This window comes from Micromonas commoda, chromosome 1 (assembly GCF_000090985.2).
Source record: "Micromonas commoda chromosome 1, complete sequence".
Classification (NCBI taxonomy): domain Eukaryota; kingdom Viridiplantae; phylum Chlorophyta; class Mamiellophyceae; order Mamiellales; family Mamiellaceae; genus Micromonas; species Micromonas commoda.
This window is the reverse complement of record NC_013038.1, coordinates 525,356-549,508: the sequence shown is the minus strand read 5'-3', so window position 1 is coordinate 549,508 and position 24,153 is coordinate 525,356. Positions and strand designations below refer to the sequence as shown.

The window sequence follows — 24,153 nt, the reverse complement described above, 5'->3', positions numbered from 1 at the left end:
ATATTCTGTGCACTTTGCTCTGAATAGGTTTTCCATGGCCCCGACTCGGTATGTTGCCCCTCATGAGATAAACTACACAATTCGAGGAGTCATTCTACCCCCGCGATATACTTGTCATGAGAATGACTGAAAGAGCCTGGTCGTCTAACTGCAAGCGCTACTTCTAACTAAAGTCACCCTCAGTGGAAGCTAGGTGTGAAACTAAAACTCCACAGACCTACAACTACATGCTAGGTCAAGTTTGCCTGTTAGGGTGAGGCAAAACCCTCACTCATTTAGCCTGACCGATATGTCACAGGGGTTTGTCTTGCATCAGTGCGCGTATAATTCATTTTCGCACTCAGTTTGACAATGGGTAGTCAAGTTCCATGGGGCGTTCCCACTGGCTCACTCCCGACTTGCTGTTGTAGTAGTACACGTAGCCTTCGGGCGCAGTGTGCTCTGTCCAGCCATGAGCAGGAGCAGGGGCGCCGCTTGCACTCCCCTGGTCCTCGCGCTGAGTCGGGCTGGAGTCTTTACTGTAAGCAAAGGCAGCCTTCTGGGGAGCACTGTGGGAACTCTGACCACTCGACAAACTGTTTGGATCACCGAAACCAGAGTTCATTCCCCAAGGGTTGTTGTTGCCAGAGTAGGCTTGCGCGTTGGCATAGCTTCCACCGTAACCATATCCTGCGCTAGGGCCTCCCTGCCCAGGGCCCCCTCTGGGCTGTCCATATCCATATCCCTGTGAGCTGCGAGGGGGACCGCGCTGTGGAGGAGGGGCCTGGCCACGAGGAACTGCGGACTTCACTTCAACCTAGAAATTAAAAATTTCAAGGGATTAAATATGATGTGCCAAGTTGTTCTGCTCACCCGCTTCCCCATCATATCATGATAGCGGTTTTGAAGGACCTGCTTGGCAGACTCATCCCGCTGGAAGGTAATGAAACCAAAGCCTCGGGACTGGTGATTGTGTGGGTCGCGCATCACAAGAACCTGATGGATCGCGACAGTGAGGTTTCTTGCACGACGCGATGCCGAGAAAGCATTGACAACTATGCGCACCTCTACGACTGGACCAAACTGTTGAAAAAAGCTGCGGACAACTCCTGCGAGGCTCGGCGCCGGTCAGAGCGTAAATAACCGCCAGCAGATGCAGAAGATGTTGGCGTTGACGGGAAACCGAAAAGCTGGAAAAATCAGAGAAAATGAAAGCACGCACCCTCATCGACGCTTCTGTCCAGTCCTCCGACAAAAATTTTGCTTCCGGCGGCCCCATCAGCGGAGTTCAGCATGTCACCCATGTCCTTATTGCGTTCCAGGTTGTCGAGATCTTCGTTTTTGGGGTTTTTGAAGGACTTGCCGTAAAAGCGGGCAGCGACAAAGTTCAGCCCCAGGCGGCGAGCTGCGGAATATGTGTGTTACGTTCAGGTCCGGTCTGCGTAGCTTGCGAACTAGACCAATCGGCGTGCTTCGAGCGATCGCGTACGTGCGTTGCGGCGCTTCGGACGATTCAGCCTCTGAAAATCAGGTATGATCCTGACGCGGAAAAATGGCTTGCCTCGTTCAAATAACACTTACGAAGGTATTTAATATTTATTTGCTTCTATAAATTTCGTACCTTATTATATATATTATTATTACTTCGAGCTTATTACTTTCAAGCTCGTGATTTTTCCCTTGACATTGATCAAGACCTCCATGCCCCACCGATGAAAAGTTGCCGCGCTGCGCGCCAATGAGGACCTTGCATTGTGATCGGAGCTCTCCTCTCAAAATTTTCCTTGTTCTTTTTCAGATTTTAATTTTACTTTCAACCATATATTAATCAACATGTCGAGTACCAATAGCAAAATAAATAAAGGGAAAATAAATAAATATAGGATTTTAACATAATCAACATGTCGAGTACCAATAGCAAAATAAAGGGAAAATAAATAAATATAGGGTTTTAACAATATAATAATAACCTTCGATTTTCGGAAGGTGTCGATTTCCGAAATTCGACGGCCTGATCGGAAACTCGTTACCGAAAGTCGTATGGGCATTTCGATTTCTAGGAAATCAGACCGTCATTCTTGAGTTAATTAGACGCTCTCTTAGCTAAGTCTAACGACGGAAATGCCGTGCTAGTCAGGATTGAGTAGCTATCTAAGTACGCTTACGTACTTCATTAAGGTTTTGCAAGCGAGCTATTGCATGGAAACCCATGAGATAGCCAGCGCCAACTAATTACAGTTAAACCCAACTGCGAGTTAGGTAAACGAAGACCGCATCCCATGAAATGATCACATTTGAAAACCCCGCTAATCCTGTGAGCTGGTCTTGTCTTCTGCACTCATGGCATCATCATAAAAGTCGTTCCAGTGCTTCACTTCAAGGAACGACGGGCAGTACTCATGGGTCATCTGCGCACGATCGTAGTAGCCAAGTGCGCGCTTTTGAACAAAAGAGACAAACGAGGCAACAGCTCGTCTCATAGCTCGTTTCGCATGTGAGGAACGGTTCACGTTGAGATTTTCGTCAAAGTCAAGCACTAAAACCGGAATGCCTCTCAGCGTTGACAAGCATCCGTCACGTAAAAAACATATGCTGTGCAATGTCGAGTCTGTAAAGCCAGCTGGTTCATCAGGAACATCGCCGTGTTTGTCCTGATTCAGCCAGTATTCGTGCTTATTGTGCAACGTTCTTAGATATTGAAGGTCGATCTCTGTTTCCTCTCCCCGGGCTCTCCTCTTCAACCTTTTCAAGCAAACTTCCGGAGTTGTCCGAAGATAAATAAATGCATCGGGGATTAGGTGGGGAGAAACCTGTTGACATCGAGTCAATGGAAATTCCTCCTCGTATCACTGTAGGCTTACCTTTACGACAGGCTCATACCAGCTGTTAAAAAGACTGAACTCTAGGTCAGATAACCATCCTTTTTCATACACCGACTCGACGAAAATCATTCTGTCTGAAAGAATGCTTCTTTCCATGATTCGTACACTGCCAGATCGGGTCTCCGCCTCTAGTAGCAGGCGTGTCATGAAAACGTGGTGTTGAAACGTATATGCAAATCGAGTAGGATTTTTGTAGAACTCATTGAGTATGTTATGAGCCTCAAATGCAGAAACCTGCTCCCCGCGATTTCGAACTTGCTGCCACTTTTCAACTGGCTCAAGGACAATAGAGGTTCCCAAATCCTAGGAAAGATGAGAGCAGTTTGCTATCCAGAGTGTGGTGATGATATCAAAAGCACAAAGAAAGTACCTCAAGAAGTGTTGAACCTTTGATAATACTTGACAAAAAAGTGGATTTTCCTGCACCAATGTTCCCTTCAACACACAGCGTTAATGGCTTGATGTCTACATTGTTGATCGGTCGCGATTCTTGAGAAACGATTGTTCGCTCCACGAATCTAGCAACTGCGGCTGCCTGAGACTTCTTCGAAAGACCCGCCTCGCAAAGCAAAAAGTTTTCCAGTTCCTCTTTGCTCCGATCAAACCGATCAGTGAACGCCTGGTGATGCAGCTGCAGTCACGGAGCATGAAGATTTACCGAATACGGGTATAAGAGAACGGACCGTCTGGAGATCTGAAAGACTCGAGAAACCTTTTTGCTCCAATAACGCCTCAGATGTTGGGTTGATTCCCGGAATTAGCTGCGAGGTGTTTTTGAGTTTGATGACCTGTATATATGTGGAGTGGACCAGCAGTAATTATTTCCTCACCAGCAAGTCCGAGCAGCCATCTAAACACGAGAACATGTCATGCTGGGCACAGTAGACACGCGCCGCGCGGATTGCGAAAGCAGGTCGTTTAACCAGAACATTTTTCCGAGACAGGACTACTCGTTCGTTTCGAGCAGAGAGAAACATGCGAGTTTCAGCTGCGTGTAGAAAAGGCATCGCTGCTGTGGTTGCCGACATCGAATTTTAATGCTGAGCCACGTCATGCATCATCTGTCCATCGTCCAATCGGCAGAGCTTAATAACGTTTTGCTTCTCTCCAAGAACGTATTATACGGCACCAAAGTAAGGGTCTACCTCTGGCTCAACGCGCGCATGGTGTGCACCGATAGATGAATAGCCAACTGTTTGTCCATACGGTTTGGGCTTGTATGGGCTTTTAGTTCAGATGGAGCATCCGTACAAATTCTCAACCATGTGGTTTATATGGAGCATCCGTGCAAATTCTCAACCATGTAGTTATCAGTTTGTCAGTAGTTTGTCTACATGAACCAAGCAATTGCAAGCATGGATAATCTTAGCTAGTGTTAAGGACAGGGGTGACGTAATTACGAAGGTATTTAATAAACCGGCCTTTTCGAAAATCAGGGTATTTGCGCATAGGAGCACGAACACGCACACGTGCACACTCGCAGACGCATGCGCGCACGGCGACGTCGGATGCACCAGAACATTGACAGAGAGTGGTAGCATATTATGGCATCATCGGCTCGTATAGGGTATACCGAGCAGGTTGTTCATTGATAGCACGTCCCGAAACTCTCATTCACGGTCGGGAGGGGCGCGTCAACACGGGGTCCCTCACTAAGGCCTTCTCCTCACTAAGGGCAAAAAGTCTTCAGCCTTCGAATTCGGTCCTATGCGACCCAACTGGCCGAAATTAAAGCTAACCTGCAACTGCGTAAAAGAGCCCTTGCGGGGTTGGGGTAGACGTCTTTCCTTTTCACCTCAACTACTTGCACGTGCTGCATGGAACAGCTCAAAGCCCGAACCGGATTCGGAGTCTTCTCCGTCGTGGACTGGATCTGCGATTATGTTGGATGGGCGCTTGCAGGCAGCTCGCTGGAAACGTGAAATAGCGGCTAAGATTCTGTTCAGGCGGACGAGCAAACGGATGGGGCCACCAGGTCTCGCTGCGGTCGTCATCGGAGATAGACCGGACTCATTATTATACGTTCGGCGCAAAAGTGAAGCTTGTGAAGAGGTCGGCATCAGATTTCATCTCGAACGCCTACCTGGTGATGCCGACCAAGACATGGTCGTGAATGTGCTTCGTAAGCTTAATTCAGACGACCGTTTTCATGGCATTATGTTACAGCTTCCTGTGCCTGTACACCTTAATGAAAGCCGCCTTCTTGGATCGATAAATCCGATGAAGGATGTCGACGGACTCCATCCATACAACGTCGGGCGTCTTGCAATGCGAGGAACTTGGAGACCAGCTTTCATACCGTGTGCTCCTCTCGGTTGTGTTGAGCTCTTATGGAGAGAAAATATTCAGATAAAAGGACGGTCCGTCGCAGTACTGGGGGACAGTAATGTCGTCGGGATGCCAATATCATGGCTTTTGCGCGACTCTGGAGCATCTACGATAAATGTCGTACACGGTTATTGGCTAAAAGTTCCTGAACAAAACAACATGAAATTTCCTGCTCAAGCAAATTTTGTAGAACCAAACCTTTTGAACACAGTTAGGAATGCCGATATAATCATTTCTGCAATAGGTCGCGCCGAGGTGATTAAGCGCGACTGGGTCAAAGCGGGCGCAACAGTAATAGATGTTGGAATAAACCCGATTCCTTGGGATCATCACGAAGGTATCGCGCGCTGCAGGCATGCAAGCTCCAGAAAAGTCCCTGCAGCATTTCTTGAACAGCGACCTGACAAGCCTGAGAAGTCTGACTACAAGGTCGTCGGTGATGTGGCAGCCGAAGAAGTGTCCCATGTGGCAAATGCCATGACACCTGTTCCTGGAGGAATAGGTCCGATGACAATCGCAGCCTTGCTGAGTAACACTTATCTTGGAGCCTCAAGGCAGGAATATCTGTGAGGCACGGAGTTATGAATCTCACGAGGAGAGCACCCACGTTTACCGGCTACTAGCTGTGGTGATCAACCACTGCTTTAGTCACGCTGCTAGGACCGCTCTCCGCATTTATCTTCATGGAGTGTACACGTGCATCACCGATCTATCTGGTACCTTTGTACCTTCGTAAAGAAATGTTGGCAAAGCGTTCCTATCAAACCACAGTTTCATGCTTTCAAGCAGTCTCCTATCAAAATGAAAATCCCTGTCGCTATCCCTGTCGTCCCTGCGCGTGATCACGATTTTTAAGTTAGATACATATTAGAATACCTTCGTATTTTCTTACCTTGCTTGGTACCTTGCTTGTACGAAGCAGGTAAAAAGTACGTATTCCATATATATATACCTTCGTACGTATATATATCCTCGCAGACGTCTCCATCACCCACATCATGGACTCGGCAGTCAACCACATGAGCCAACCACGACCCCGCCAAGGCAACTCGGCCCCCAACAGCGACCCCATCATGAGACGCGAGACTGACAAGAACAACAAGTACAAGGCGGCGGCCACGGCGGTGCATAAGGAATTCATCCCGCTCGTGATGGACACGTACGGAAGGATGGGCAAACCGTTCCTCTACTTCCTCAAAGACGTCGCCGCACTCACCGCCCGCCGAGCCTCGGGCAACGTCAACGAGCGGACGCAAGCCATCTACGACTCCATCGACCCGCCGAACGAGCTCCGAAACCGTATCCACCTCCGAAACCTCGCCCTCGTACACGTCGCGCTTATCATCTCGCTCATGCAAAGGGTCGCCGGATCGACCGTCACCAACGACCGCCAGCACGGCGCTCGTGGCGGAATGTACGGAGCACACGAACACTACGTGCAGCCGTACCCGGTCACTAATTTCTAACTCAGGGCGGGGTTAGTGGTCGGGATTCGTGGTAAATACCTAGTTTCTCAATAAATCACATTTAGTATATATGTATGTATCCATAGTTGCGAATGAAGTAAGGTGCCTTTATTTTTTTTGTTCGATAGATGGTAAAAGTTCAAAAAAATATTCCATATATATATATACTATTTATTATTATCTTCGTTATTATTAGTACGTACGTATATATGTACTTACGTGTATATTTAATATATATGTAGCTGATATATTATTATATACTAATAATAATAAGGTACGATACGTACGTACATATATACGAAGGTACGAATAATAATAATGAAGGTACCTTGCTTGCTTCATATATGCATGGCTGGGTACCTTTCAATAATGATCGTTTATTATTTCTCTTCGGCGCAGTGCGTGGAAGTCAAAAATGTTACCCTCGAAGGTACCTTCGTACCAAGGTACCACGTGCAGGCAGCATGTAGGTGGAGCAAAAACACGTTCCCAAGTTCACGAAGACAAAAATGTCCACAACGCATGAAGCACATAGACCCAAGCTGTCGATTTACGATACCGGGTGATTGTTAAACTCTTACGTTTTGCAAGTGACAGTTTTGTTAAGACAACATTTTGTTGCTTTCTTCGAACAGTACCAGACCCTCAACGAGTGAAGTGTTTCATGCATGACAATTTTTTGTCAGTTTCTCTGAAGTTAATCGAAACATGCGCATCTCCTTCATCCAGATTTCATGGACTTTTTGGTGAGTAGTCAGCCTTTTCTCAGGCGCGCAAGGCATGTAGGCTGCGACGAGCGATTTGCTCACCTGTCCACAAAGTCGGGTAACTGCTTGAACATCTGCCCAGCTTGCTAGTTGATCAGTTTCTATAGAATTGGATTGAAGTGCACAGTCTTGTTCAAGTTTCTGTGCGGCAATGGCACTGTCATCTCTCAACGCATTTCCCGCTTTATGTGGATGTAGCACAACACAATATTCCGAATGCACCGTGCTTGGATGGCAGTAGTAAAGCACGAAGTCAGAACCATACTGCAGGCCTGATTTCGGCAACCAACCAACCCTGCGGAAGTGAAGGTAAGAACAGATGCGAGAAATCAAATGGCAAATGCCCATGGTCGTCTGTCCTCCACTTCTAGCATTCTCCAGTCTAATAAGCGTGCGCCAGAGCTCAGAACGGCTGAGCCTGCAAGACAAATTACCATCCCCTTCAGCGCTTTCGGATTTATTAGATGACGAGGTATGGACTGTAAGACAGTTAAGTATCCACACAGCATAGAATGTTTCTTCCAGGGAAAACCGAACCATGAACATATTATCCGTATCCGTTTTAGTGGCCTTTTGCGTGTCAGTAACATCTGAGTCTTGATTTTTTAGGGCGTTGAGAAGGAGGGGCAAGCCTGCCGCAGCCTCTCTTGGTAGTCTTCGCCCTAAGCAAACTCGATCAAAAACATAAGCTAGCTGGCGCGTACAAGCCAACCACACACCGCCGCGACATATTACGCCGTGTTGACTGCTGCCAGAAAGAAGGGAGATACACTGTCCCGGCGACGGTGGCTTCGAGAGAAATTTCCGTTTATCGTTTCTGAAAGCAACTCCCAGGCCACTTAAAAACGGTGGATTCGCCATTATATTTTTGCGTTGTCCTTCGAGTTATCCCGTGTTCCTTCCTCTATGCCCTGCAATTTAGCTTTCAGTACAGCTTCCTCGGCCTAAAAGGTGAGAATGGGAAGTTACGCCGTTAAGTTGTTGGTCAGTGGCAACACGTAAAATGAGATGAGAGGCGCAAGAATACGTTCAGCATAACCTGGAGCTGGAGAAGATTATTAAACAAGTTCGTGCGAAGCTCTCGCAGGCTGCACTCGTGCGTCTTTAAACCTTTTAGAATACTTTCCGGATGGAGAATGCCTTCTTCAGCGTCCTCCTTGATTCGTTTCCTTGGGTTTTGATTTGGTCGCCGATCTGACCTTTCAATCTTAGCCATATCCTCCTCGAAGTATTCCCCGTCGACTGCGCACTCCTTGCGGCTGAACGAGCGTAAGTCAAAAGTCTTATGATACACACATATTGAACTCATCAGATTGACATGTTTGTTATTATTAGCGATAGCATATATATTATATCCATCTATTTAATATCTCATCATCATATTATATATATATGCATGCATCTCATTTATTAAATATTTTAAATAAATGTGCTATATTATTGTACGAACGAAGGTACCTTCGAAGGTAATACATACGAAGGTAATAAATAATAATACGAAGGTACGAAGGTACCGAACGAAGGTACCAAATAATAAAGATATATTTTATTTATCTTCATTATATATTAATCGTTCCGTATAATAATATTTATATATCATTTCCGTAACCATATATTTTTTAAAAGTAATAAATATGGACTAATAATAATTTCTACGTAATCTTATACCTTCATTCGTATTTACGTATATATGTGCGTATATATGGATACCTTTACTTATTAATAATAACGAGTATATATATATATGATGAGTTATGGATGTGGACTACGAAATGTTAATAAATAAACGTATGATGAGGTACGAATTATTGGACTTCTCGTTCGAACAAAATGAGGTATGGATACCGTTCGTTGATTGTTGGCAAGTAGAAAAGGTCAAGAGAAAGAAGGGTGCGAAATGAGCTTTCGAAGAATTCCGCTGCCGTTGCGCCCCTGCTACTAGTGTTCATACTTTGTTTTTACGTTTTTTCAGAGCAGATGACGCTCACAACCTCATTATCTGGGACGCCGTTGTTGTACTGGACAAAGAGATGTACTTTTGCGAAAGGGAACTATCGCAGTTCTGGAGGGAACTATCGCCAACTCGAAGACAAGGGCAGTCGCAACCGAAGGAATTACAAAACGGAAGGGCACCGTTCGCGTTTCATACATGATCCGCGTGAGATGGCCCTTGTCGGGAAAAGCACCGCGCCACTGAGAGGTGATGGACTTTCTCACGGAGCCTCCGAAATGGACGAGAACCAAGCACCAGCAGATGTGACTTTACAAGATTCGAAAGTTCGACCGAAAAATCCGACTTTTAGGAGGCGAGTTGAAGACGCGGCGGCCACGCTTCGATCGGGAAAATCGACTCAGCAGCGCCGAAGAATTTCGACCAACGCTGCCGACTTTCATGCTATGCACGTCAAGGGCCCAACTGAAGTTTCGCAACAAACGACATGGCAGTCTTCTACAACTGCAGCTTCACTTAGGTCAAGCAAGCGGGGGAGTGAAGCTTTTCCGCGTTCATCTCTTTTGAGCTCACCAGAGAACAACGATCAAATGGCTGCGAGTCAGCGCCGTCTCTTCGAACAGATGGTGACACTCCGCACGCGTCTCAACGAGCGGCTCGCCGCATCAAATAAGTTTGCTAAATATCTTGAATCTACCTTGAAAACAAGGGACAAGGACATAAAGCATGCAAACGAACGCCTTGTTGCAGCCATGCTTGAAATAGAATCGCTGAAGCACATAGCCAAAGAAGCCGTCGAAGCCGTCGAGGACGAAAAAATGAGTAGGACGCAAATCGCCGGGAGGTTGGATACCTTGACCAAACGGCTTGATCTGATGCATGCAGCACTTCGACGGGATGTTCAGGACATCGATGCTGCATGCATAAAGAGCGTTCCGATTCGCTGGGTGGGAATGGCTTCGGACATTCGCATCATGGGTTCGTTTGATCATTGGACCAAAGGCGTCGCGATGTCTCCAGAATTTATCGAGGGTGGCAATAATGTGTTCGTGGCTGATCTGATGCTTGTTTCGGGGACTTATGAGATAAAATTTGTCGTTGATGGCATATGGCAAACAGCCCCTGAATGGGCGACAACGGGTGACGGTCTCGGTGCAAATAATTTATTAGTTGTCGAGTAGATGTAAGGCGTTATGTGCGTTTCCTTAAATGTTATGTCCATCGCCCGTTAAATGAGGAAAATGAAGAATGCATGATCTTTTGGTGCTGGGTAGCACCCGGCCATACATGTCCTCAGCTCATATTTTGCTTTCTGGCTCGCGCCGCGGCCCGCTTTTTGGCGTTCTTTGCAGCATTCTTGCTCGCGTCAGGGTTAACGAAAATAGCTCCCGGTGGTCCTTGATTCATTGAATTCGGAGACAGATGAGCTTTCGAAGCGCCGGTTGGTCGATATCTGCCGGGCCCAGCTTCATCTGGCGCTGCTTTCGCAAGGCTAAAATTGCCTGAGCCACTTGTCACATGTGGCGGTCTGTATGGCGCCGCACTTTGAAACGTTGCATGGCCATGGCTTCCAGTTTCTCGATTCTCTCGTCTAACTCTGCCGGGTGAAATGGGTCGATCCAAATAATCGTTTTTTGACACCGGTTGCCATTTAGCCTCAAACAATCTCTCTCGCGCGACATGCTGGAGGAGTTCCCCGCTATATCGCCAAAGCTTGTATCCATTGTCAACGTTCAGGCGAGGAGCCGTCGTGGCGGTGAGAAGGTAGCGACCGTTTGGGGACCACTCAGCTGAAACCTTATGAAAAAGGCCAATGGACATTTTGAAAATAGTTGAAGAGAGATACGGCATCGCAAAAAGTCACTGAAGGTATAGCTGTTGAGGTCATGTTCATCAAAATGACATCTTACCGAGCAATTAGCTCTAGCCTTTCCAATTACCTTGTACTTTCCATCGGCTTTCCGGTCGAAGAATTGCATGTCACCTGGAAGGTTTCCAAAGCCAGCAAGGCAAAGGAAGCGTCCAAAAGGATTCCACCGGACTGTGTTGTGCGGGCCTGCGCCCAACTGATAGATTGGTTCGCATTTTAAGGAAGAGAAAATCGTTGCATTCGCAGGCATATACCCGTACACGACTACGAACTCATCGATTTTCGGTGAGAATGCTGCGTCATGTACCGGCCCCTCTTTGTCAAGAGGAACCTGGAGGAGAAGAGTGAACAACGGAGTCAGATATCAACTCGGCACTCAAATCAAAACAAAAATAACAGAAGGGGAACATCAAACCTTGCATTCAAGTGTGCCATCAGCACGCATGAAGAAAAGCGATGATTCTCCATAGTAATTCCGATTTGTCGCATCCAACTCTGATGACCCTAGGATCAAAACAGCCGATCCGTCCGCTGCCCACTCATATTCAACCTCGTTCACCCGGAAAAATGACTTTTGAGCCAAAGGTTCTGCCTCGGAAAATCCATCGCTGACACCGGACGGCACGCCGTAAAGCCGGACGCTCGCAGGTTGCCCCTTCATCTCAGGAACGAAAGCCACAAAAGTAGGAAGCTTTCCTGGGGAAATCTTGTGACTGGAAACGTGCGGGACACGCAAACGAAACGGTTGGGCCAGAAAGTCGTTCGTATTATAGAAGTGAACTTCGTTGGTCACGGCACGACTCGCGATGCTTTCGTCGTCGGAAAATTGCAGAGTCCGCCGATTGGAGTTGTTGAACGTTCTCTGGAAACAAGCAAAGACCTTCTTGGCGCCGTCAAGCTGCCAGACTGATAGATTTTTTTCTTCCCCTGCTCCGGAGGTGTTTGCTTTCTGGTATATCACCAGATAAGAACCGGCGGGAGAAAAGTAAGCCGCGATTGTGCCAGGAGTAGGAAGGCGATGCAGGATAGAGTTGTTTATTGTGTCATATATGTGCACTTCATCCGTATGTAAGCACGCGAGAAGCTGTCCGTCATCCGCGAAAACTGTTTGTGAAGCAGAGAAGCTCTCGGCATGTTCACAAACGAGCGAACCTTCAACTGCTCTAAGCTGCACGCCGTCTGGTCCGCGCTCTATCAAGTGCATTTTCGGATCTTCAGATGCATTTAATGCCATTGCCAGTCAACCGTATGTGATATTCGGCTGAGATCACGCCGGACGAGATGCTCCACGAACGCAACGAACGAATAGATGCACCCATCGAGTTTTTATATTTACATCCAGAATCTAGTGTACGTCTTAACCACAAACCCCAAATTTAGGGGTAAATATAACCCGGCACGGCTGCACGTGGTGATCATGAGTACCGATATTACGAAGTAAGCTAAACTTATTATTACATTCCAAGCAACAGATGGTTAAGTTGGTATAGCGGAGGTCATACATGAAGATGTATTCAAGTTGTACGTATATATAGTACAGTAGTATGTTACTAATAATGATAGTGGGAGTAACATAGTAGTACGAGTGTAGTACATAGTTCCACGATTTTTTATTATTTCATTTGACAAGCATTTTCACAAGAAAAAGGAGAAACAGATTCTTCCGGCGGCCTGCCGATTTTGGACGACGTTTTGGATGATACGAGAAGCAAGATGATGTTCTTATCCGGAAGGCTCGAGGATTATTATCCACGACACTGCGACGGCTTGGTATACTTCCAGGTTATGTATCACGCTGCGACATTGCAGTTGCCGAGGACGGCGCACAACTACCGAATCTCTGATAAGCTACCACTCGTCAGGTCAACAGTAGTGACATCCCGCCGAATGAACAGCGCCCTTTCGAAGCGGTTGAAGACAGTCGCTGCCGCCGGAATTGTGGTGACGGAAGTTCCCACCACCCCCATCGAAGGGCAGAAAACAGGTACTTCTGGCCTTCGCAAAAAAGCGGCACTATTTTCTTCGGGCAATTACTTGGCAAACTGGGTGCAGGCTCTATTTTGTGCTCTTCCAAGCGATGAACTCAAAGGGAGCTCTATGGTACTCGGAGGAGACGGGCGTTGGTTTAACAAAGAGGCCGCTCAGATCATCATCAAGCTCGCCGCGGGAAATGGAGTAGGCAAAGTGTTCGTCGGTCAAAATGGATATCTCGCCACCCCAGCAGCATCGGCCGTTATTCGTGCTCGAAAAGCTTATGGTGGTTTCATCATGTCTGCTTCGCACAACCCTGGTGGACCAGATGAAGACTGGGGCATTAAGTTCAACTATTCCTCCGGTGAGCCAGCCCCTGAAAAAATCACGGACAAAATCTATGGCTATACGCAAACTGTCGAACTCCTTAAAATGGCGGACATGCCGGACGTTGACCTCACTACCTGTGGCGCGCACAAGTTCGGAGATTTCGAAGTTGAAGTTATCGACCCTGTCTCTGACTACTTGAATCTAGCAGAAAAAGTTTTTGATTTTGACCTGATCAAGTCGCTTCTGAGACGGTCTGACTTCAAGATGAAATTCGACGCCATGCATGCTATAACAGGGGCTTATGCGAAACCTATACTTGTTGATGCCCTTGGAGCAGACCCATCGTGCTGCGTGAATGACGTTCCCAAGGAGGACTTCGCTGGTGGCCACCCCGATCCAAATCTGACGTATGCTGAAGAGCTCGTGAAGACCATGTTCTCAGAGGAAGCTCCCGATTTCGGAGCAGCCTCAGACGGCGACGGAGACCGAAACATGATTCTGGGAAGCAACTTTTTTGTAACTCCATCCGATTCTGTCGCCATCATTGCAGCCAACGCTCAGTCTTGCATTCCCTACTTCTCTGGGGCGGGAGGCTTAAAAGGCCTCGCCCGATCCATGCCAACCGCTGCAGCTCTCGACCGAGTTGCAACTTCCCTCGGAGTCGAGTGTTTCGAAACACCCACCGGTTGGAAATTTTTTGGAAACCTCATGGATGCAGGCAGGCTTTCCATCTGTGGTGAAGAGTCTTTTGGAACTGGTTCCGATCATATTCGAGAGAAAGATGGACCTTGGGCTGTACTCGCCTGGCTCTCAATCCTTGCCCATCGAAACAAAGATGTTCCCGTCGGTGGTAAGAAAGTTACAGTTGAACAGATTACCAGAGAACATTGGGCAAAGTACGGCCGGAATTTCTTCAGCCGCTACGACTACGAAGGCTGCGAGTCACAACCGTGCAACGAGATGATGCAACACTTGCGCGCCATCGCTGACTCTTCAAAGAAAGGTGATAAATATGGACCGTACGAACTCGACTTTGCTGATGACTTTGAGTACACCGATCCCATCGATGGCTCAGTTGCGCGTAATCAAGGGTTGCGGTTTGTGTTCACCGACGGAAGCCGATTCATTTTCCGCCTTTCGGGAACCGGTTCCTCTGGCGCCACGGTCCGAATGTACATCGAGCAATACGAATCAGATGCTAGCAAGCAGAATATAGACGCCCAGGAGGCTCTTGGACCACTCATCCAAGTCGCTCTTGAGACCTCTAAATTAAAGGAATTCACAGGGCGCGATTCGCCGACGGTGATTACCTGATATCTGGAGTAAGGTCAAGTTCTTTCGATTCATGACAAGATTATCACGCGTGAGCGCCCAGCGCGAGAAACTACTTTTCGGGCTCAGTCATTTGACAGTTTCATAAAATTATCTTGTCAAGCCGGTCCGACTCTCTATGATAATAACCTCACGCTAGATATGATATGAACATGTGATAATATATGCAAGAATGGATAAGTTAGTTACTAGTGCTATTCGTCTTCTGATTGGTCGCGAGCTCTGTCATTTATTTGTAAAATGCAAATAAAGACGAAATTACAGTACGGGTCATCGTCGAGTCTACTTTATTTCTTTCTGCCTTCCTGTTCTTTCGACGACAACTGTTCAGCGGGACGTCCTTATCTTTGCGCTCGACGCGCGCGTAGTCGTCGTCCTCACACGCACGCCACTTGTGAACGAAGAAACGACGCTAACGCGTCTTCTGAAGAGGTAGTGGTAGACGTCGAAGTTGACCGATATATCGATGAAATTTCAGCTTCAAACCTTAACTGCTGTTGCCTTTATTTCTTTCACCGAAGTTCCATTATTTATTCGGCATAGCCGATCTTACACGACCCCAACTTCCAAACATGTAACAATCACCTGGTATCGTTTATCAAGGTCGAAGGTCTATTCGTCCCTTACATTGTCCACATTTTTGACACCATTAAATCAAGAACGATGGTCTAGCGCTACATATAGTTGTCGACATTTTTGACACCATTAAATCAAGAACGACGGTCTATCCGTTCCATACATTGTCCACATTTTTGGATTTTTAGCTCCAGAATCTTGAGTCAGTGTCCCATATAGTTGTCACACGATGCTTACTCATATAAACGGGTATTTAAATAGGGTTGAAAAATAAAGATGTATTTCAAGCCTTACTTATTATTAATACGAACGATGCTAAACTATCTACGTACACACGACAGTAATATCATGTGTGTATATATAATATACGTATACACGCATGCCTCATCGGCTAGCCGACCACCCACAGGACGAACGATTCACACCTCACCTCACTCGCACTCACGAACGGTTCGGCCTTTGGAGAATTATTATTATTATCAACATAAATATCCTCGTGTTTTTTAAAAATTATCACACACCCTTCTCAGACGAAAGGTACCTTCGTTCGCTGTGCATCTTGCACAGATCCAACCAATCACACTCGATAGAGAAATAAGTTAGCCGCGCTGTTTGTTCGATCAAAAAGATTCAAAGCTCATCGTGATCGTCGAAATCATCGTTCATCTCTTCATTGTTTGAATCTTCACCTTGCTGATAGACTCTGGAAACTATTGGATTGCAAACTGACTCTATGTCCTTCAGCTTCTCTTCGTACTCTTCTTTCTCAGCGTTTTGGTTATCGTCTAGCCAATCAAGAGTTTCTTTGACGGCCTCTTCAATTTGCCTTTTGTCGTCATCTGCGAGCTTGCTTGCCAGCTTGTCGTCATCTGTCACCGTGTTCTTCATGTTGTAGGCGTATGTCTCGAGGCTGTTTCGGGTGTCAACGCGCTCCTTGATTTTCCGATCCTCCTCAGCAAACTCTTCAGCTTCTTCGACCATCCTCTCTATCTCTTCTTGAGAAAGCCGGCCTTTATCATTTGTGATGGTGATTTTCTCTGATTTCCCTGTTCCCTTGTCTTCAGCACCGACATTCAATATGCCATTTGCGTCAATTTCAAAAGTTACCTCGATTTGAGGAACACCGCGCGGAGCAGGGGGAATGGACGTGAGCTCGAACTTTCCGAGTAGATGATTGTCTTTCGTCATGGCTCGCTCCCCCTCGAACACTTGAATCATCACAGTCTGTTGATTGTCTTGGTAAGTGGTAAATGTCTGTGATTTTTTGGTCGGGATCACAGTGTTCCTAGGAATCAGCTTTGTCATAACTCCTCCGACGGTTTCGATTCCCTGAGTGAGGGGAGCAACATCAAGAAGCAAGATGTCTTTTGTTTCATCTCCACCTTCCCCAGAGAGGATTCCTCCTTGCACAGCTGCGCCATATGCAACTGCTTCGTCGGGGTTGACTCCCTTGTTTGGTTCTTTACCGTCAAAATATTCTCTTAGTAGCGCTTGAACTTTAGGAATTCGAGTTGACCCGCCGACAAGGACAATTTCATCGATCTGTGACTTTTTCATTCCTGCATCCTCCATGGCTTTTTTGACGGGTCCCATCGTTTTCCGGAACAGGTCGTTGTTTAATTCTTCGAAGCGAGCGCGAGTCAGCGGTTCCGAAAAATCGAGCCCATCATGAAGAGATTCTATCTCAACACGGACCTGGTGCTGATTGGAGAGAGAGCGCTTTGCTCGCTCAGCTTCTCGGCGAAGCTTCTGTACAGCTTTCACGTCGGCTGATACGTCTTTGCCATGTTTTTTTTTTATCAGTTTCATGAAGTATTCCATGATGCGCTGGTCAAAGTCTTCACCTGGAAAGACAGCACAAAACTGAGTTTGACACACCGATTTGGAAAGGGGTTGTCATACAGGATGACTCACCTCCGAGATGAGTGTCTCCATTTGTTGATACGACTTCAAAAACACCGTTGTCTATAGTCAGTATGGATACGTCGAATGTTCCACCTCCAAGATCAAAAACGAGTATATTCTTTTCGCCTTTTTTGTCCAAGCCATATGCAATTGCAGCTGCTGTTGGCTCATTGATAATTCGCGCGACATTCAAACCAGAGATGGTACCGGCATCTTTTGTGGCTTGCCTCTGGGCGTCATTGAAATATGCTGCTCAAAAATATTTTTGGCGAGGTTAGTGTGACAACAAAGATTTGATGCGAGTTTTGAAAAAAACTATGGGTTACCTGGAACAGTAACTACAGCATTTTTAATGTCTTTTCCAAGATAAGCTTCGGCCGTCTCCTTCATTTTAGTGAGCACCATCGCGGAAATTTCTTCGGCTTGAAATGTTTTTTTTCCTTCTTTGAGCTCGACTTCGATGCAAGGCTTGCTGTCCTTATTGACAACCTTGAACGGAAACATTTTCATATCTCGCTGAACTTCTTTGTCCGTATATCTGTGGTGGAAGAGGGGGAGCTAAATCTGAGACCTTCGCGGGGAGGGTGCGCCGCGAGAAAAGAGGTGGACGTACTTTCTGCCAATCAGGCGCTTGGCGTCAAAAACCGTGCGTGTTGGATTCGCAGTGGCCTGATTCTTAGCAGCATCGCCGATGAGACGTTCGCCGTCCGTGAACGCAACGTACGAAGGGGTAATACGGTTCCCTTGGTCATTAGCAATGATCTCGACCTTGCCATTGACGTAGACACCAACGCATGAGTACGTCGTGCCGAGGTCGATACCAATAACAGTGCCAAGCTGTTCGCTCGATTCTTCCGCCTTCGTGCCTTGGAGCAAAACAACCGTGGCAAAGGCTACAAAAATGAAACATGGAGAAAATAGTAAGCACCAAGTGTCCGCATGATGGAGAACAGACAGAGGATCACTGCGGATCGCAAGGGGTGGGTCAGCACACCGTAAATTAACGCTTTCAAATGTTTGCGGGGGTTCATACTCCGGAATGTTGTCGCGAGTGTAGGCGCGTAGTCAAATAAGTACACCAGCCGCACACGAAGAGAAAATATATATACATCGACATTTCGGACTGTTCGCGCGTGCACGAAAAAGAGCCAATGGCAAGATTCTTCGCGCGTCATCGCCGCGAATCACAAAACGCCACGTTTCCCTTTTTTAAATAATATATCTTCGTACCTATTACTTCGAGCGAGTATATGGATGGGTAAACTATCATATATATATACGAAGGTATAATCCGTAGGTGCCTCCCTGTGAGACTGATGCACAGGAACGTTCGGTTCCGGGAGGCTGATTTGGGACGAGTCTCGATGAAGCTTCGGTGAAGCCTCGGTGAAAGACGCATTGAGAAGGGCTACTTATTTATGGTTTGAAGCTGAATTTTCATCGATATATCGGTCAACTTCGACGTCTATCACCGCCTCACCAGAAGACGCCTTGGCGTCGACTCTTCCTTCACAAGTGGCGTGCGTGTGAGGACGACGACCACGTGCACGCCAAGCGCAACGATAAGGACGTCCCGCAGAACAGTCGTCGTCCAAAGACACGGAAGGCGTCGCACAGTTTTGTTAGTCTGCAATAAAGTAATAAACGACGACCGTACGGTTGTTTAGTCTATGACTTTTGCAAATGATCGAGCTCTCGACCAATCAGAACACGAATAAACGTGACATAGTTCCAAAAAAGTTGGGGTAGAATGTGGTACTAAATGTGACTTCGTCACAGGCGTTCCTCGTCCCAAATAATAATAATTCTCCAAAGGTCGAACTGTTCGTCAGTGCGAGTGATGAAGGGTGAGGTGTAATCGTTCGTCCTCTGGGTGGTCGGCTAGCCGAGGAGGCATGCGTGTATATACGTATATACACGATACTGTATGTCGTATGTATGTAGTTTATTAACATCGTTCGTACTAAAATTGCGTAAGTGCCTCCCTGTGGACGAATGACCCAGGATTTATGACTCAGGAATGACGACGCGGTCGGCTGGTTCGGGACGAAGTTTTAGACGATTTGATCGATGCAGCTTCGATGAAGAAGTGCACATAGTTTAGATTTGAAGCTGAATTTTCATCGACGGTCGGTCAACTTCCACGTCGACCACCGCCTCCTAGGATAACGCGTTAGCGTCGTGTCTCGTTCAGAAGTGGCGTGCGTGTGAGGACGACGCTTACGTGCACGCCAAGCGCAACGATAAGGACGTCTCGCTGAACAGTCGTACTGCAAAAAACGGGAAGGCGTCGCACAGCGTTGTAGTCAGAAATAAAGTGACAAACGGTGATCGTACGGTGACTTAGTCTACGATTTATGGAAATGATCGAAATGACGACCAATCAGAAGACGAATTGACGATGACGGGCCAATCAGAAGACGAATAAAACGTTACGGGTTGGAAAAAGACCAGGTGGGAATTTGGTGCTAACGTGACTTAGTACTTACGTACTTCGTCCCGAATACCTTCGTTGCGTCACCCTAGCTATCTAGGTAAATATGCGTTTAAATATGTAAATGTAAATATTCAACCCTATTTAAAGAGCTCGATCATTTGCAAAAGTCACAGACAAAACAATCGTATGGTCGTCGTTTGTTACTTTATTGCAGACTAACAAAACTGTGCGACGCCTTCCGGGTCTTTCGACGACGACTGTTCTGCGGGACGTCCTTGTCGTTGCACTTGGCGTGCACGTAGTCGTCGTCCTCACATGACGCCACTTGTAAACGAAGAGTGGACGCCAAGGCGTCTTCCGATGAGGCGGTGATAGACGTCGAAGTTGACCGATGTATCGATGAAAACTCAGCTTCAAACCATAAAGAAGTAGCCTTTCTCAATGCGTCTTTCACCGAGGCTTCACCGAAGCTTCATCGAGACTCGTCCCAAATCAGCCTCCCGCGAACCAAACGTCCATGTTCACCAGTCTCACAGGGAGGCACCATAATATATATGTTACGGTAGAATAGTGGTCCGGCTACAAATAAATATATTAGGAAAGCTTCCGAAACTTATTACGAATGCGAAGGTGACCTTATTATGAGTAGGTACCTTCGACGAGGTCGAACACTTATTAGCAGCGCTTCCTCAGTCGACTCCAACTCAACACCACTTCAACTCGCCGCAAACAAGGGAATGATGCTGCGGCACGTGCCGAAAATATCTGACAGTACATGAGCCTCATGCGCCGGGAGTGAACCCCAACTCTGACGAAGCGAGCCAGCCAACGCGACGATGCTTGCGGTCTTCTGAATTGATTTGCGTTGAAGTGCACTGCCCTGGTGAGAATGCTCATGTTGGAGTTCTTGAATGCGTCGAGTACAAGGTCGTGTTCCCTTGGATGAAAATCACTTGAAGTCATCGTCGCGGCGCTCGAGAGCCACTCAGGATTACGGAGGTGAAGTGACCGTCGTCGAAGTACGCCTTCCAAGAAATAGTTCCGCATAAAATGCCCCAACTAAACGCGAGACAACCCATGCGACATCGAACAGCCGGCATCGCGCCATGATTCAAAATAAGGGTTGCTGAGCTAGATACTACGCGTGTGATGACAGTTGGATATGGACCGAACTTGTTGATATTAATGACTCTCGCAGCTTGATTGCTTTCACGGAACAAACCGAGGAGCCGACGGTGGGTTCGAGTTGAGTGATGTAAGAATCTTGCCGAGATTGGTCAGTTCTGCGGATGATGATCATCTTGACCTTGATTTGCGTCAAATCTAAAACCTTTCTGATCTTTGCGAGGCGGAAATCCTGATATCTTGACAGTGCTGAAAGTTGGCGTTGGTTTTGGACTCTGATCGTTTGATGTGAGCTAGCTAGCTTATCTAGTCTTGGTTTCGACATGAACAAACTTCTCACTCCTCATGATTTTCATCTAGCTTCGTACGGGTCTTATCGGCGAGCTTTTCAAGTGCATTAAATGTGTGAAAATGTTTTTGAGTATAGCCGTTGGAGTTGAATCGTGGATTTGCGAGATTCTCATGGAATCTATGTGAAGGCCGCACACTCGTGCAACATCATGAACAAAGGTTCCAATATGTTCATCATCAAGGGTCGGCCGACCTCGTATGCTGAGCACGTTGAGTCGTTTAAACTCTGAGGTGAACTCTTCCTCAAGGTCTAGAAGTTCAAGACATGGGGGCGGATGTTCTCGGGTTGCTGCCGGGAATGCGGCAAACTGCATCGGCATCAACAATTCAGCATAGCTTGGAGCAATCAGGGAAAGTCTAGCGACTTTCATGCTTATTTTATCACGCAATAGCGCCGTCTCTGGAGCGGTAATACTTTGAAACAAATGTATTCTCTTTGAACCGAATAAACTTGCGAAATCTTTTGGAGAATCATCTGTCTCGTGCAGACAGCTCCTTGGGCGATTTGCAAGTGCTTGCATATCCGATATATAGTTATGGTCGATGATGTCGAGGTCTTCCGTGGGTAAGTTGCGTGCTTTCGGCAAAAACTGTGGTACAAGCCAATGTAGAAGCAAGTCCAGTATCTTGCAATTGTCTGCCCGATCATACCACTGATCGACTGCCATTTTCCCAGAGCCTAATACTGCGATCCGCCCACACTCACCCCATTTTACTGATCCTTTCGAAACTGCGCCGACTGCATGTTGAACAGGGTATGCTAGCCTCCCCGTTGACAGAACAATCGTAGCAGGCTTCTGCACCCTGAGGGTCGTACAAGAAGGCAAGGCGACTGATAGTCGTTCAACGTTTTCCGATGAAAGTGTCCGCGCGTGGCTGTTTCGTTGCGTTCCGTCTTCCCTAAGTTGTGGGACTACACCCCTGTCTAATAATGATTCGGATTTGTGATAGTTTGACATCCTGTATGATACCGATGGTGCTCTAGGATGGTCGCAGGTTTGCATCGAGGTGCACACAACACAGTCATCATTTACAGATATTCCGTAGTTTTCTGTGAAGCAATTTACATTTGTCTTCGACATGCATTCACCGCCTTCGTCAAGCATGAACATGATGCCACCTCCGCCTTTGGAGAAACTTCTCAGAATATCCAACTCAGAGTTCGAAAACTCATCACGTGGAGTGCCAAACACTAAAACATCCACCCCCTTCAAGCTTTCTAGGCTCAAAGCATCAGTGAGAATATCAAGTCGAAATGAAGCCTTCAGATGACGACACCACTGTTTGAAGCCGTCGGGCGTCGAGTTTGGGTGATATCTTTCTTTCTTACAAATACTGAAAGCGATGCACGGAAAACCGCTTTTTCCCTGCAAGGTACCGTTTCAAAACGTGTCAAGAACCAGGAAAGAGGTATAGGAGCTTGAAGGGAATTTATTTGAGAGAACGCGAGAATGAATAGAGTATGTGACCGGATAGTAGCTGCATCGGTCTGACCTTTGAGTCGGCAGTAGACATGGTGCGCTTCTCGCCGTTCTGTCAGGTTGAGGTCAGGGAGGTGGAGTGGTTCACACGAGTTCGACGTTAGAGATTTGACCTGCTCTGTGATCAATGAGAGAAGTAGGCGTGATCAGATTTGATTCGTTACACTTTCACATGAAATGCAAGCGCAAAAGGGGCCGAAGAAGGATCCATCTCTCAGAAAGGAGGATCCAAACAGCACGATCCAAACAGGAGTGTGCTTCGACCGTTCTTCCAGTGAAAAAAAAACTGTCGCCCTCAAGGACACAGTTCGAGCATGTGTGCGCACCGGAAATGGCCGGGCAGTATTCTTCGGCCGCTTGATGTGGACCACTTCGACGTCAATTAGACACGCTCACCGGCTTCACGGGCGACCACTCGCGCGAAATAAGTTTGTGCCAGTTAGTTTGGGGAGTCCTGCCCCGATGTAGAAAAGTGGTCCGCCGTTTCGCAGTATGTGCTGATGTCACAAATGGGATGTAATATCTTCGAAGGTCTATACGATCGAAGTAATGAGGTATCTATACCTTCGGTATTATAAAATATATCGCGCAGCTTTCACCTCTATTTAATATTTTAATTATAGACCATACTCCCTATCGTTGACTCGTTGATTTCGTTGACTCGTTGACTTTTGACTAAAACAGGGTCGCGCGTGTTTTTTTCCCCTATGGCGCCCAATCAGGCCCCGTCAGGACGGCGAGCGCGCTGAGCGGCTCACTAATACGCTGTTCGGCGCCGAAATTGGAGGACGACATCGTCAGGAGCGCGCATTGGTGTTGACGAGTTTGCGTCGCACGAAACGACGTTGCGCCTGAGCTACGGTTTCAGCGGCGAGTTGACGGTCTATTAACTCGTAAAACCATGACATTGTCGTAGCTAAGGCGCAACATCGTATCTGACGACGCAAACTCGTCAACACCAAGGCGCGCTGCTGATGATGGCGTCCTATAATTTTGTCGCCGAGTAGCGTAATTGCCAGTTGTCTAGCGCGCTCGCCGTCCACACTGGGCGGCATACGGAAAAAGAACACGCGCGACCCCGTTTGTTTGGCTCGAAGCACGTGTCTGTATTTACAACCGACCGGTGATCGTATGGTAACCACCGTGCCGACCGAAAGTCAACGATATAGGGAATATGGTATAATAAGCTTGATTGCTTATTCGGCTAGCCGAAGGCTAAGCCGATCTTACACGACCCCAACTTACAAACATGTAACAATCACCTGGTATCGTTTATCAAGGTCGAAGGTCTATTCGTTCCATACATTGTTGACATTTTTGACACCATTAAATCAAGATCGTAGGTCTAGCGTTACTTATAGTTGATGACATTTTATACACCGTTAAATCATGAACGACGGTC

The 24,153-nt window shown here is 47.0% G+C and overlaps 11 protein-coding genes across 11 annotated transcripts; 5 read left to right on the top strand and 6 right to left on the bottom strand.

Moving 5' to 3' along the window:
* Positions 1-124: 124 nt before the first annotated feature.
* Positions 125-1,488, bottom strand: MICPUN_51328 (RNA recognition motif family protein). Its single transcript, XM_002507076.1, has 4 exons — positions 1,202-1,488; positions 1,045-1,088; positions 853-975; positions 125-796 (listed from the first exon to the last, which is right to left on the bottom strand). The coding sequence occupies exons 1-4, from the start codon at positions 1,281-1,283 to the stop codon at positions 341-343; spliced, it is 705 nt and encodes a 234-aa protein (XP_002507122.1). The 5' UTR covers positions 1,284-1,488; the 3' UTR covers positions 125-340.
* A 654-nt stretch (positions 1,489-2,142) lies between these two features.
* DRNK (deoxynucleoside kinase family) lies at positions 2,143-3,838 on the bottom strand (the record flags this gene model as incomplete). Its single annotated transcript, XM_002507075.1, has 5 exons — positions 2,143-2,789; positions 2,841-3,164; positions 3,232-3,492; positions 3,545-3,649; positions 3,692-3,838. The coding sequence occupies 5 exons, from the start codon at positions 3,836-3,838 to the stop codon at positions 2,286-2,288; spliced, it is 1,341 nt and encodes a 446-aa protein (XP_002507121.1). The 3' UTR covers positions 2,143-2,285.
* Positions 3,839-4,568: 730 nt separating this feature from the next.
* FOLD (5,10-methylene-tetrahydrofolate dehydrogenase/cyclohydrolase) lies at positions 4,569-5,759 on the top strand (the record flags this gene model as incomplete). Its single annotated transcript, XM_002507476.1, has 1 exon — positions 4,569-5,759. One exon carries the CDS (start codon positions 4,569-4,571, stop codon positions 5,757-5,759), a length of 1,191 nt encoding a protein of 396 aa, XP_002507522.1.
* A 428-nt stretch (positions 5,760-6,187) lies between these two features.
* MICPUN_55009 (predicted protein) lies at positions 6,188-6,655 on the top strand (the record flags this gene model as incomplete). Its single annotated transcript, XM_002507475.1, has 1 exon — positions 6,188-6,655. One exon carries the CDS (start codon positions 6,188-6,190, stop codon positions 6,653-6,655), a length of 468 nt encoding a protein of 155 aa, XP_002507521.1.
* Positions 6,656-6,881: 226 nt separating this feature from the next.
* SEN2 (tRNA-splicing endonuclease subunit Sen2) lies at positions 6,882-8,692 on the bottom strand. The gene is made up of 2 exons (XM_002507074.1): positions 8,533-8,692; positions 6,882-8,366 (listed from the first exon to the last, which is right to left on the bottom strand). Exon 2 carries the CDS (start codon positions 8,281-8,283, stop codon positions 7,318-7,320), a length of 966 nt encoding a protein of 321 aa, XP_002507120.1. The 5' UTR covers positions 8,284-8,366; positions 8,533-8,692; the 3' UTR covers positions 6,882-7,317.
* Positions 8,693-9,399: 707 nt separating this feature from the next.
* On the top strand, positions 9,400-10,580 carry MICPUN_55006 (carbohydrate-binding module family 48 protein; the record flags this gene model as incomplete). The annotated part of the gene is made up of 1 exon (XM_002507474.1): positions 9,400-10,580. One exon carries the CDS (start codon positions 9,400-9,402, stop codon positions 10,552-10,554), a length of 1,155 nt encoding a protein of 384 aa, XP_002507520.1. The 3' UTR covers positions 10,555-10,580.
* MICPUN_55005 (eukaryotic translation factor) lies at positions 10,560-12,532 on the bottom strand. Its single transcript, XM_002507073.1, has 3 exons — positions 11,659-12,532; positions 11,220-11,574; positions 10,560-11,163 (listed from the first exon to the last, which is right to left on the bottom strand). Exons 1-3 carry the CDS (start codon positions 12,445-12,447, stop codon positions 10,667-10,669), a joined length of 1,641 nt encoding a protein of 546 aa, XP_002507119.1. The 5' UTR covers positions 12,448-12,532; the 3' UTR covers positions 10,560-10,666.
* Positions 12,533-12,956: 424 nt separating this feature from the next.
* Positions 12,957-15,063, top strand: PGM (phosphogluco-mutase). Its single transcript, XM_002507473.1, has one exon. It carries the CDS (start codon positions 13,131-13,133, stop codon positions 14,856-14,858), a length of 1,728 nt encoding a protein of 575 aa, XP_002507519.1. The 5' UTR covers positions 12,957-13,130; the 3' UTR covers positions 14,859-15,063.
* An 842-nt stretch (positions 15,064-15,905) lies between these two features.
* On the bottom strand, positions 15,906-18,419 carry MICPUN_112720 (heat shock binding protein 70, ER luminal). Its single transcript, XM_002507072.1, has 5 exons — positions 18,352-18,419; positions 17,971-18,250; positions 17,684-17,895; positions 17,367-17,606; positions 15,906-17,296 (listed from the first exon to the last, which is right to left on the bottom strand). The coding sequence occupies exons 1-5, from the start codon at positions 18,386-18,388 to the stop codon at positions 16,083-16,085; spliced, it is 1,983 nt and encodes a 660-aa protein (XP_002507118.1). The 5' UTR covers positions 18,389-18,419; the 3' UTR covers positions 15,906-16,082.
* Positions 18,420-20,476: 2,057 nt separating this feature from the next.
* Positions 20,477-21,714, top strand: MICPUN_113999 (pilus-related protein). Its single transcript, XM_002507472.1, has 2 exons — positions 20,477-20,813; positions 20,888-21,714. The coding sequence occupies exons 1-2, from the start codon at positions 20,706-20,708 to the stop codon at positions 20,912-20,914; spliced, it is 135 nt and encodes a 44-aa protein (XP_002507518.1). The 5' UTR covers positions 20,477-20,705; the 3' UTR covers positions 20,915-21,714.
* OLM6 (IFT52 intraflagellar transport protein-like protein) lies at positions 20,954-22,785 on the bottom strand (the record flags this gene model as incomplete). The annotated part of the gene is made up of 2 exons (XM_002507071.1): positions 20,954-22,637; positions 22,765-22,785. The coding sequence occupies 2 exons, from the start codon at positions 22,783-22,785 to the stop codon at positions 21,276-21,278; spliced, it is 1,383 nt and encodes a 460-aa protein (XP_002507117.1). The 3' UTR covers positions 20,954-21,275.
* Between the last annotated feature and the right edge of the window lie 1,368 nt (positions 22,786-24,153).

What these genes read in the sequence shown, in the direction of transcription:
- MICPUN_55005 (XM_002507073.1), bottom strand. Translation starts at nt 12,447, where the DNA reads ATGCACTTGATAGAGCGCGGACCAGACGGCGTGCAGCTTAGAGCAGTT. An exon ending in ATGGCACACTTGAATGCAAG is followed by an intron (nt 11,575 to 11,658) that starts GTTTGATGTTCC and finishes CTTCTCCTCCAG; the next exon opens with GTTCCTCTTGACAAAGAGGG. An exon ending in CAGTGACTTTTTGCGATGCC is followed by an intron (nt 11,164 to 11,219) that starts GTATCTCTCTTC and finishes ATAAGGTTTCAG; the next exon opens with CTGAGTGGTCCCCAAACGGT.
- MICPUN_112720 (XM_002507072.1), bottom strand. Translation starts at nt 18,388, where the DNA reads ATGAACCCCCGCAAACATTTGAAAGCGTTAATTTACG. An exon ending in TTTGAAAGCGTTAATTTACG is followed by an intron (nt 18,251 to 18,351) that starts GTGTGCTGACCC and finishes TCATTTTTGTAG; the next exon opens with CCTTTGCCACGGTTGTTTTG. An exon ending in AAGCGCCTGATTGGCAGAAA is followed by an intron (nt 17,896 to 17,970) that starts GTACGTCCACCT and finishes CTTCCACCACAG; the next exon opens with ATATACGGACAAAGAAGTTC.
- SEN2 (XM_002507074.1), bottom strand. Translation starts at nt 8,283, where the DNA reads ATGGCGAATCCACCGTTTTTAAGTGGCCTGGGAGTTGCTTTCAGAAAC.
- MICPUN_51328 (XM_002507076.1), bottom strand. Translation starts at nt 1,283, where the DNA reads ATGGGTGACATGCTGAACTCCGCTGATGGGGCCGCCGGAAGCAAAATT. An exon ending in GGACAGAAGCGTCGATGAGG is followed by an intron (nt 1,089 to 1,201) that starts GTGCGTGCTTTC and finishes CGAGCCTCGCAG; the next exon opens with GAGTTGTCCGCAGCTTTTTT. An exon ending in ATGATATGATGGGGAAGCGG is followed by an intron (nt 797 to 852) that starts GTGAGCAGAACA and finishes TTTAATTTCTAG; the next exon opens with GTTGAAGTGAAGTCCGCAGT.
- PGM (XM_002507473.1), top strand. Translation starts at nt 13,131, where the DNA reads ATGAACAGCGCCCTTTCGAAGCGGTTGAAGACAGTCGCTGCCGCCGGA.
- MICPUN_113999 (XM_002507472.1), top strand. Translation starts at nt 20,706, where the DNA reads ATGCGTCGAGTACAAGGTCGTGTTCCCTTGGATGAAAATCACTTGAAG. An exon ending in GTGAAGTGACCGTCGTCGAA is followed by an intron (nt 20,814 to 20,887) that starts GTACGCCTTCCA and finishes GACATCGAACAG; the next exon opens with CCGGCATCGCGCCATGATTC.